This window comes from Gorilla gorilla, chromosome 5 (genome assembly GCF_029281585.2).
Source record: "Gorilla gorilla gorilla isolate KB3781 chromosome 5, NHGRI_mGorGor1-v2.1_pri, whole genome shotgun sequence".
NCBI lineage: Eukaryota > Metazoa > Chordata > Mammalia > Primates > Hominidae > Gorilla > Gorilla gorilla.
In genome coordinates, this window is record NC_073229.2 from 183263831 (window position 1) to 183275961 (window position 12131).

Genomic DNA, 12131 nt, shown 5'->3' on the forward strand with positions numbered 1-12131 from the left:
GATTCAAGTGATTCTCCTGCCTCAGCCTCCCAAGTAGCTGGGACTACAAGCACCCACCACCACACCTGGCTATGTTTTGTATTTTTAGTAGGGATGGGGTTTCACCATGTTGGCCAGGCTGGTCTCAAACTCCCGATCTCAAATGATCTGCCCACCTTGGCCTCCCAAAGTGCTGGGATTACAGGTGTGAGCCACCACACCTGGCCCATCAATGAAGTATTTTTAATATTAGGTCTGAGTATGCTGTCTTGAGCAGTCTATTTTACAACATTATTAACTTTGCCCATTATTGATAAATCATCTCCGAAAAGACTCAACACAAAATATTTCTATAACAAATCAGAAGCATGCATGATATTTTATTTTAAAAAGATAAAATAAGGAAAATTGAAGTCCAGCATCTGTAAGATACTGGATAAATATCTTAATAATTGAGCAGTAAAGCTCTAATACAGTACAAACATTTTACCGTTCTGTTTGCCAATAATTAAGCAAACTGAGCATCATAAGAATGAGGTGAGATGTAAAATTACTGGAAAGTTTAATTCACTAGAAATGAGAAATTTTACATTTGTTATATTATCCTGTATTTGTGTACTACATTTTTTCTGGCAGAATGACTGCTTGCTGAAAAAAAATGGCTTAAAGTAGGTGCTTTTTTAATGGTTTTGCAAATTCTGGAGAACAGGGACTGCTTCTTCCTAAACAAGATCCCCGGTCTTGCTATTAGTCTAGAATAGTGAATATATATTTAATAAATGCTTATTGAGTGAACCAATATGTGAATGGTTTTCTTAGTGGATTTCTATTAATTGAGGGAAAGGAGTTAACATGTCAATAAAAAAAGAACATTTTTACTTTCAAATAAGGAAGGCAATTTATTGTAGTGAAATTACATTGAAGTTTTATATATGACCCCCAATGCATATAAAATCATTTACCTCCACATTATAGGATAGGATATCATGAACTACAAAGAAACTCAAAGTGCTATAGATGAGTTAATATTGATGTAATACATTTTCATTAATCTACCCAAATTTAATTGGATGATTGAAAGGACATGTTGAAGTGTTTTTCATGATTTTTGCTATTGCCTCAGCTTTTACTGAGTTTTTAATGCCTTTGATGACTCCAGACACTCAACTCTGTTCCTTGCAGTCTGTTTCTTTCTTCTATGGTGGTGATTAGTTATTGCAAGGCTGCTTATATAGAGTAATATATAGTTTACTCTGGTATGGAGTAAACTTATACCAGAGATTTAAATATTTCTCCCTAAATGGAGTTTGTGGAAGATGTGAAAATTGGCATGACATTTGAGGCCACATTAAAAAAGCGAAGATAATTTTTAAACACTAACCAAGAGAAAAGTGCCCCAGGAAGCAAGGAACAGCAGTGTACTTCACTGCAAGTTCAAAACGTGTGCAGGGATTATTAGACATCCTTTGCACCTAACACCTTATCTATAATACATTTGATACATTTTTACATATTGCACAAATCCAGGTACACAGAGACTATCTGATGCGCCATGGCCATGGTGTAGCTATCCTCACTGAGGAGGGCTTTCCACAACTTTCTAAAGGAGCTTATTCAAGACCTTTTAAAAACAATCTAGTTCTTTACAAGTCTCATATTTACAGATAGCACAAGCTATGGCATGGCGTATGGCCTCCCTCCTAAATATACGATTCTTTGGCATATTGGAATTGGTCAGCCTCAAAGACCGGCTGGCTACATCGTCGCACGAGACAGTCCCGCTTATTCCTCTGCATGGACTCGGAGACGGTCCTCAGCGGGAGGAGCTCAGGTCTCCCTGGGCCAGACACGTGCCCCAGAGAGTCCCCAGAAGCATGGACAGTTCTGCTCTGTTTCCATCGCTCAGGCAGGGGAGAGAGTCCGTGGCCAGGGAGTGGCTCTTTGCTGCCCCTGTGTCTTGAGTCCTCTACGTGGTGAGCAGGTGGAAGAGGGGGTAGGAGGCAGTCCGCCTCCAGCATCCTCGCCCTCATGCTCCCCACCGTCATGCTCCCCAAGGTCTGGCTCTCGTAGGCCACTAGTCTGGCTGCCGGGCCCTGCATGGCCTCTTCATAAGAGGGTGGGCTTCCAGGCCTCTCCCAGTCAGCTCCCTGGAACACATCATCCACCGAGAGGGCGTGGGGTCTCAGACAGAAGCCGCGGGCTGTTTGGTTGTGGGTTTCACACTCATTTTCCTGCACGATTCGGCCGGCAAGCTGGCTTTCCTTTCTGACACCCCTCGGGACGTGGTCCCTGGTAAAGTCTTGCGATTTCCCAGAGCCCGCGCTGAGGTTTTTGGTCAGCAGTTTTTTGTGAGGGGCAAAGGAGAAAGACATGGAGTGCTTTTTAATTTCTCGGCTGGGCTTGCCTTTCTCCGTCTTTGTGGTGAAAGACTGATGTCTGCTGAAGAAATTTCTTTTGGGACTGGAAGGAGAAGCCACGGGCGAGCTGTCAGAGGACGCGTCCAGCGAGCTGCTGGAGAAGGCTTTGAGAACCAGTGCCCGCGGGATCACCGAACCCGGGGCCAAGTTCTTGATCTTCAGGTCCACCGGCCTCTTGGTTTTGCCTTGCACTGCAGGGAAGACCTCCTCTGGAAATGGGTCTTCAGCCTCCTCACTTTCCAAACGAGAGCCTACCCGGGGCACGGGGAAGTCCCCTTCACTCTTTGTTAGTGTTTGGTTTGTCACCCGGCTCTCGAGGCACTCCTGGGAGGACGGCATGCTGGGCTCTGAGTACCTCCTATCGGGCTGTGCGAGGGAGCTTTTCAGCCTGGCCACGGTGCTCACAATGGGCTCTGGGCTGACCTCTCGGGCATCCTGTGGGCCCGCGCTATCCAAGCCAGCAGCTGTGGCCATGGGCACCTGGGGCTGCCTGCTGGGAGAGCTGATGCCACTGCTGCTGTTGGATTCCACATCAGGGTCGTTGCTGTCGTAGGCTGAGTCATTCTGCAGGGTCGACACATCTGGGGGAAGTCAAGCAGCAGTTGAACATTTGTTTGGGTTTATTTATTTATTTATTTATTTATTTATTTTTATTTGTATTTTTTATTTTCATTTTTTGAGATGGAGTCTCGGTTTGTTGCCCAGGCTGGAGTGCAGTGATGTGATCTCGGCTCACTGCAACCTCTGCCTCCCGGGTTCAAGCGATTCTCCTTCCTCAGCCTCCTCAGTAGCTGGGATTACAGGTACCTGCCACCATGCCTGGCTATTTTTTCTATTTTTAGTAGAGACGGGGTTTCACCACGTTAGCTAGGCTGTTTTCGAACTCCTGATCTCAGGTAATCTGCCTGCCTTGGCCTCTCAAAGTGCTGGGATTATAGGCGTGAGCCATCGCGCATGGCCATTCAGGTTCTTTTAGAAATGAACTTTGCTACAGTTCGCCCTGCTCATACCAATCAGGGCACTAGGTGATTTATTAGCAGAACTACTTAGGGGCTTGATATGACAAGAAATGTACCACATGAAAAGTTTATTTCTTTCTGAATTTATTTTGAGATCAGAAGAAAAATAGGGAAAGGAAATGAGTAAAGGAGGGAGGAAGGAGAGAAAGAGAGGAGAGAATAAGAAAAGAGAGAACAGCATTTCACTGAAAATGTATTGACCTTAATTTTTTAAAACTGCTCCTTTTACTGGACCCATTTTCATTGTGATGGAGTCATATCCCATGAAGTGGAAACAAAAGTTTCTCACTCCAACTCTAGAGCTAAAGGTAGCTTAGTGAAATCAGCAGTGATTTGCGATGTACACTGGGAAGGGGGAAAGACTATCTGTGGTCTGAGGAGGCACTGCAGGAAAAGCCCGGAGCAGGGTTTTCATGTTTAATGACTTCCTAATGGACTGGAGTCTAGTCTGACTCGGTGATTTGTGAAGGTAACTTCTGCCTCAAATATCAGAGATGCTTTACATGACTGGCAGACTGGCATGAACTTTTCCCTACAATCGTAATCAAATGATAGCGCATTCCATACCTGAACTGTCAGTGTGCTCCAGGGAGTCATCAGAAGTGATACTGGAATGCACTGGAATGTTCTCCCCAAATATTTCAAAGCAGTTATCAATGAGGAATTCCACCAGTGTCTTCACCTGTGAGGAAAAGTAAGCAATTTGTCAGCTTGAAGACTTTTTTTTTTTTTGGAGGTGAGGAAGAATGGGGACACTGGAGTCAGGTGCCAAAATGAGAATCTGAGATCTTTATGTGTCTGAAAAGAGCATACAGAAATTTGGTAACAATCAGATACTTTTTTTTTTTTTTTTTTTTTTGAGACAGGCTCTCACTCTGTCACCAGGCTGGAGTGCAGTAGCCCGATCTCAGCTCACTGCAACCTCTGCCTCCCGGGCTCAAGCGATTCTCCCGCCTCAGCCTTCCGAGTAGCTGGGACTACGGGCGCCTGCCACCACGCCTGGCTAATTTTTTCTATTTTTAGTGGAGACGGGGTTTTGTCATGTTGCCCAGGCTGGTCTCAAACTCCTGAGCTCAGGCAATTCGCCTGCCTCGGCCTCCCAAAGTGCTGAGATTTCAGACGTGAGCCACCATGCCAACAATCATATACATTAAAGTTAGATACTCCTTGGTGTTTTGAGACATGCATTTTAAATTTAAGAACTTAAAAAAATTTGAAGTATTGATAAAATGTTCATTTAAGTAAGTAGTTTCCCAGACTGATAGACTGTGGTGTACAAAACACAAAAACAAAAGGGCTTTTTTTATATCGGGAGAGAGTGATGTAAACACTCGCAGCACTCGTCTGTCTCACAGATGACAGAAGACACGGATTTATTCAGTTTCATTAGATACATGTATCTGAGAGAGTGGAACTATGACAAAAGCATTTTGCATTTTATATTTTCACTGTGATTCTGAGTCAGTTGGAGACATTCAGAAGCATTTTATTGCCTGGACTTGGCAAACAGATGGTGAGATCATAAGTTGGGGATTTCTCGTCAGTAAGCAGAACAAACCTTGTTGTTCAGGTCCTTCTGGGCTTCAAATGACAGGCTCTGGTCATTCTCCAGGGTGAGCATGTTGGGTCCAATGCAGATGGCCAGATTGCTGGAGTCCATCCTGTTCACCTCAGAGTTCTTGCTGATGAGGTGCAGCACATAGACCAAGTGCTTGAGTAGCAGGAGGTTGGGCCGGGGGAGCTTATCTGCAACCCTGGAATAAAGTGAAGGGATGTTAGTTTTCAAAAAGGCTAATGGTCTTCAGTGTAGCAAGCTGAGAGTTTCTGCCGAAACCAGACTTCCTTTAAAATAAGGAAGGTGCATTTTCACAAGTAATATTGTGAAATGCTCATTCAGACACTTCCAGTGGCAACTGACACAGAGTGAGACCGGTTAACCACAAGGTCTTGAGGAGCTAAGAAACTGGCCTTTGTAATTGGGACACCAATAACACAGCCCTTTATTATTTATACAGAGCTTAAATTATGAAGCCAATCTGCATTAAACACCATAGTTTGCCTTTATGTTTAGAAAATAGTTTTGTTGAGTAATCATTTAGTCACGTAGAATTTCTTTCTGTTTCTAACACGACTAGACTGGTTTTCTTGCCTTAAAACAAAGACGGAAACAAAACTATAATTACCAAACGAAGATGACACATTTTTACAACATTCTGAGAAATCTTTATGAAGACTAAATCAGTTTCTAAGGGCATGTTCATAATAAGGCGGCACTTAAATCACAACATTGTTTCTAATGATAAGAAATTAGACTTCTTAAAGTCTCACTTTTTCAAAAATGAAATGGTGATTATTTTCATTTCTCAGAAGAAGGAATTGTTATAAAAATGCTTTATGTCTAGGTAGAAACTCATTGTGATAATCTTAGAATTTTCATTTTGCGACAGACATTTTAATGTCTTCAATTCTATACATATGTCATTGAAAGTATTTAGCCATGTGGGACAATTATAACATTTAGATAAACTTTCATAGGATGTCACAACCATGCTGACATTTCAAAGCTTGGGTTTTAGAATTCTCTAGTCACTAACAGATCACACTTTCCATTGCATATGTTATTATTTTTACTCTCACTGGAATGTGTTATTATATAGTTTTCATTTGGGTTAGTTATAAGAAGATGAAATATGCTATGAAGTTTTATGAACAAAACAACTGCCCCCCACCACACTGTCTGGCTGCATCCTGAGGGATGTTTTATGGAAGAACTGTTGCCTTGCATGACACCAGTCTGTGTAGCTTAAAGATAATCCCGAATTCCTACACTTTGCTGGTGAGCGTGTGTTAAAGTTCTCAGGTCTGATTTTATCTCATACCTTTTTGAACATCTTACATTTTCAGACTTCCCTACTTCAGAAATCCTACTTGGGATTTGTGAGGATTGAAGTTCACTTTCTACTTTTTGAAGAAATATTTCATTTGGCTAAAATTAAAATTCAAAAGTCCAGGGCACCCTCTGGTTTTTGTTCTGGGAGTGGACGAGCAATTCCACTCGGATTCCCTAAACATCACAATTCTCATGGAACAGGGATCATGAAGCATTTAGAAAGCTGTATAAAGAATCAAAAGACGGAGGTGATGCGGCCTGGCAATGACTGATGACTTTGATGACTTACTGTTTCAGGGCCTCGATTCTGTCCTCCTCGTCCTGCATCTCCAGAGCACCCATCCACTCCTCAAAGAGGTCGCTTGAAAGTAGCTTCCGGGGGATACTTCTGAGGAAGTCCTGGGGGATGAGAGCGGGCTGTTGGCCTATTGGTACTGTATGATGTCCCATGTCCTCGTTTTCACCTGGTTTTCGTTCCATCGCAGGGTGCTCTATGCTTAGCCCATCATAGATTGTGGCCCTTCATTCCTGCATTTGATGAATCCAGGGAACCCTCTCTCCAACACCCTTGGCCTCTCTGCAACTTTCTAACATCAGGCAGAGTCAGAGGCACCATCCCCAGGTGGGTGTGTTCTGAGGGGCCACTGGATTTTGACATATGGATTCTGCCACGGAACAATCAAATTGCCCGTACTTGGCAAAGTTTTGGGAGAGCAGAATGCATCACTTTCTGTTGGAATCTGAGGTCACAGAAACAGAGGTGCTTACTCAATAAATAAATAAAGGGCTTAATGAAAAAAATTAAACTCCAAGATCAGTGTACCTTGCTGTGTGGGGAGAAGAGCCTATTTCTTGCATCCTGAGAATGAGTGTGTCAGGGCCCCTTGGCAGGTTATTTGGCGCAAGTGTGTTGAACTCACCTTAAAGACCACAGCGAGGAGGTGCACGGGGAGCCTTTCCAGATCCACCGCATCCCCAGAGTTGAGCTCCTCCTTCAGCTCCTTACGGGCTTTCTCGTTGGCTGCTCTCCTGAATATCCCTTCCGTTGAAGGGCCTTTAAGGCATAGAATAGTGAGAATGTCCTAAAGGAAACAGCAATAGGAACAGGAAAGGGTTACCCTTCTTCTCTAGCATACTGAGATAGTCTTAACAGGAATATTGATGTCAGATTTTGCTTTCAGTCCAGTTGCTGTCAATGGCCTTCCTCAAACCTGCTATTTTTCTAAGAGGAGGCAAATTGTGAAAGCTCTAATTTTGCACTTTCTAAAATCACTTTGGAGCTCTGTCCTTTCAAATACTTCCATATGAACATTGGATTTCGGATCACAAAGTCTATATTCTGTTTCCCCCTTTTGACTTTTCAGAAGCTACAAATCTTCAGCATTCTCCACTCTGTGAAGTCAGAGGAATGGAGGGACCATAGCTCTGAGCTCATTGGCAAATACAACTAATTTCAATTTCTGGAATGGAAGCAGTCAGATATTCTTCTGACTGCACGTGTATGTGGGAGTGCCATGTCGAAGAGTGGAAAATATGGAAGATCAGTCCCTACAAACTTAATAGGAGAATGACATTCAGATTTCCCGAGTATTTTGCATGTCCAGCTGAAAACTGAAGTAGGTTTATGAGAGAATGCACACCTACCTGGATGGGTCTGGGGAGTGTGTCACTGTCACCGCAGATAATTGACAAGGGCTGATCAAATAGCGATGCTTTCAAGTCTGTCTCCAAAGCCCCAGAAAAATCTGATGCAGGGGAGAGCCTTCTCATGAGAAAGGGCCAGGACAGCACCTTCTTTCTCTTCTTAACTTCTACAGCCAAGAAAACAAGGCAACGAGAAAAATTAGACTACAGTGTTAAGAAGCAAAGATCCAGGTAAGAAAATGGGTATCGTTGGCTGCATAATGTGGGCTATAGTATGCGATGTGAGAAAAATAATTTTGAAAACTTGAGAAAGCAAAGGGCGTGAATCTTAATCTAGAAAAACCAACCGATAAACAACCACACTGTTACCAGGGCAACCAGTTCCCTAAACAGCAACACCAGAGTTCCTCAAGGCCTCCACCTTTCCTGTTTTCACTCTTTCCAGCTGTTTGCTACAGAAAATTAGCAAAACCTAACTGTGCTGATCATAAACAACCATCTTAACCTACTGGCCTGAATAACTATAGAGGAAATTTCTGATATGAAATAGATTATTTTTATTTCCTCCTTTAACTGGCGAAGAAAACGAAACTTAAAAGGTGAGGAAGTGACTTGCTCAATATCTTTTCGAAGGCACATAGCAGGGCTGGCTCCAACCCTTTGCAGCCACGCAGGCACTAAACAGCCACTAGAGGGAGCTGACACCATTTTTCCTTCCAGGTGACTGGTCACCTGGGTTTTCCAGGTTGCTGCTTTAGGACAGAGGCCAATACGAATGGCTGCGGGAAGCCTTGAACCTAGATCTGGCAACTGGGAATTATCAGCAAAACGTTATCAAGATATTCTGTCCTTCCGAAATCCACAAGATGTGTGTGCAATGGATATTGCAATCTCAAACATTTCCTTCTTTCTTTTCTTTTCCTTCCTTCCTTCTCCTTTTTTTTTACTAATTATAAAGGCTATATTTTCTAAATGCATTGGCATCTGTTTCTATACATTTCAGATTGGCAAGTGGAAGCACGATGAGAAAGAAGTGGCCTGTCTTTATGGTTCAGGAGAACTGGGTCAGGGTTACGCTATAATGAAATGCATTATGAAAAAAGTTGAGAGTGAATGGTGGGTCCTTTGGGATTTGAGATCAGCAACAGTTGCTTCATAGGCTCTTGGATGCATTCTCCATAAGAGAAGGAAGAAAATGGAAAAGACACTGTGTGTTTTTCAAATGTGTGCATGCTAATTGTCGAAACATACATGGCCAGGAGATTGAACCGCATTAAAAACGCTTGGCAGAACTGGGGATTCTCTATGGAGAGGCTCTTTCCTTTCCCAGCACTCCCTGCTCTAGTGAGTTGGAGCATACCTGCCATTTAAGGGTTAATGTTCTGCGGTCTTTAACAGAACAACTTATACAAAAAAATTCCTAGTAGAGTAAAAGCGCTGTGGTTTTGCAAACCAAGAACACTGGTTGTTAGCACTTACATAAAAGATCGGTATGTTTTTAAAACTCACCAATGAGCTGGCAAATACTGTCTTCACTCTCACATGATGCCAACAGGGGATGTTCCTTGATATCACCCTAAAAACATTTTTATTTCAGTTAAATATAGTGACTGAAGAAACCTATCGAGGCTTTCGCCGCAAAACACACATACAACATTTTATTCATATTAAAAATGAAGTCAGTAGAGTGCATTGATGTTTTTTTCTAGCTTCTAGAAGCAATATTAAGGTCTTGATTGTCATCATATAAGATCCTAATTAATGTGCTTAATTTACTACATGTGTGATGTTAGTTTACTACTCTGATAATTAATATTCAACCCAAATAATATTCAATTAAAACAAAGTTTTCCACCTTCTCACAGTACAGACAAAAAGTTTTAAAAATTGCTGTCTTACCTCTGATTGACATTCGATTAGTGTCTCCATATTATTGGCGTTTAGTGTTTTTGACTAAAAGAGAAAAAATAAAATCAGGTAGATATCTTTTGGCCCTTGCCTCTAGGAAACGTGAATGAATGAATGTGAGAGGGGCACTCACAGCATTGTGGCTGCTTCTCAGCTTCATCAGTATTGCGGCTGACTGTCCAGGGGTGGATTTCACTCCCGTGTGGCTGTGGCTCTGTCTGCAACGAATCATATGGAAAGGAGTTAGGAGGGACACACATAGTAGGCCACTTTCAGCACCACTTTGCCAAAGCACAGAGTTTGAAACTATGTATTTATTTTTCTATTTTGCTATTTTTTCACTTGCCTTTACTTTGGAAAAAACTATTACATAGACAAGTTTTCGTTTAAAATCAGTTCTGTTACCAGATGTCGTATGTTGTTAAGAGCAGCATCTGAACACAATTATTTCTAAATTATTTAAGTCAACTATCTTTACCACTCTAAACGTTGTTACCAATTTATTCCGTTCCATCAAGAGATAATCTGGATATCAATTACATTAACATCTTAAATTAACATGAACATTAACTTTTTTGGGGGAGTGCTGACTATATGCCAGCTATCGTAGTAGGTGCTTTGCATGGATTTTCTCATCTAATCCAAAAAGGAAAAAAAAAAAAAACATATCCCTAGGATGCTAAAATAGTAAACATGAAACAAAGATAACATTTACAGAATTCCTACACCAAAAAGGTGCAGCCTTCACGTTGAAGCAAAGCTTTGTCCTGAGACTTTATAAAGTGAGAGCATATTCCACGGGATAGCTGTTTTCTGTTGCCTGTGATCTGAGTGACCAGTGACTTGCGAGGCAGCTTGTAATTTCTAGGCATGTTAATATATAGTGTACTTACCTTTGGAGGGTCTCTAGCCAGAGTTCTTTTACATCCGGTGAGCTGTAAAGAATGGGAGAAACAGCATAACACTCTGCTCCTTCTAGTCCACTGGGAGAGAGAGAGACTGAGCCGGTCTCCCTTCACATGCTCTGCATTATAAGCGAGGGGGCGGGCAGGTGGAAATTCAGAATATTACAGAGACCGGAAAGAACATCATGGGCTGTCACACGGACGGAGCCAGCCAGACACTGGAGAGCTCTCGCTTCCTCATTCCTTTTAGGGCAGCTATGTCTTTTTTTTTTTTTTTTTTTTTTTTTATCTCTTCCACTTCAAAGTAAAAAATCTGTAAACTACTAGGAGTGGAAAACATGACATTCAGCCCATAGGTGAAGGCTCTGATTAATGTCATAGGTGGGATGTGTGAACAAGAAATTGTGTTATTCTGTGCATAAACATCACTTTATTTTCTAAAGTGGTAATTTCAAGTGCCTTTTTTTGCATCCTGTTTGGGTGCTCTTTCCCCTCCCACGTGCCATCTGCTCTGTCCACCAGCACCACACATTGATTAGCACCCCTGGATGTGGAACACTGTTACAGAACCAGAAAGAAACCCAAGACAGTCCCTTCCTTGAGGAACAATCACCGTCCAAAGCCAGGTTAGTTTCCTTTGGAAGTAGAAAGAAAACTCCCTCGAGTCAGTTGTCAATATAGTAACCCCCTCCTCCTTTCTGTAACTCCTGGTCAAAAGCATTGATACTTAATTTACAGTCAGAGTAGCTGTCGTTCTGACACGGAAGGAAAGCAAACAAAAAATTCCTTTGATCAGACCAACTTAAAGTAGGAAAGAGATGGTGAATTTCATTTGTGGATCACTCTTCTGCATAAGAGAATTTCTGATCTTTTCTATAGATCAAGGGCTATATATGAAACCACTCAAATGCCTCGAAACGAGAATGGATGCATAAATTGTGATCCATTCACATAGGGAATGAATGTTGTATAGCACTGACAATGAACAGCCTATGACTATAGCCAACAATATGGTTGGATCTCATAATATGACGCTGAGCAAAAGAAGCCAGACGTGGTAGTGTATATCCTGCCGGCTTCCATTAATGCAAAGCACAAAATTAGCAAAAGTCGTCTGTGCTGTTGGAAGCAAGAGTAGCAGTTTCCCAGAGGGGATGGTAATGACTTCCAGGGGCCAGTGGGGGGTTTGGTGATGGTCCATTCTTGATCTGGGTGGTGCTAGGCTTATGTGCACACTTCCCTATTTATGTAATTTTTCAATAAAAAGTTTTAAAATAACTTGGCTTCATTTATCATCAGCATCTTTAATTTTAAGACTTTTCCGCATTGTCAGTTCTTTTGTCATTTTACTGAAAGGAGGTGATTATGG

The 12131-nt window shown here is 42.1% G+C and overlaps 1 protein-coding gene across 1 annotated transcript; it reads right to left on the reverse strand.

Annotated features, from left to right (window-relative positions):
• Positions 1-339: 339 nt before the first annotated feature.
• Positions 340-10900, reverse strand: TAGAP (T cell activation RhoGTPase activating protein). Its single transcript, XM_004044896.4, has 10 exons — positions 10751-10900; positions 9991-10075; positions 9849-9902; positions 9459-9525; positions 7950-8116; positions 7226-7387; positions 6595-6704; positions 4974-5169; positions 3983-4097; positions 340-2977 (listed from the first exon to the last, which is right to left on the reverse strand). The coding sequence occupies exons 2-10, from the start codon at positions 10015-10017 to the stop codon at positions 1680-1682; spliced, it is 2196 nt and encodes a 731-aa protein (XP_004044944.3). The 5' UTR covers positions 10018-10075; positions 10751-10900; the 3' UTR covers positions 340-1679.
• Between the last annotated feature and the right edge of the window lie 1231 nt (positions 10901-12131).

Excerpts from the sequence above, each read along its gene's own strand:
- TAGAP (XM_004044896.4), bottom strand. The coding sequence starts at position 10,017 with ATGAAGCTGAGAAGCAGCCACAATGCT. Across the intron at positions 8,117-9,458 it reads CAGTATTTGCCAGCTCATTG|AAGTTAAGAAGAGAAAGAAG; the intron begins GTGAGTTTTAAA and ends TCTTGGCTGTAG. Across the intron at positions 4,098-4,973 it reads AGAAGGACCTGAACAACAAG|GTGAAGACACTGGTGGAATT; the intron begins GTTTGTTCTGCT and ends TTTTCCTCACAG.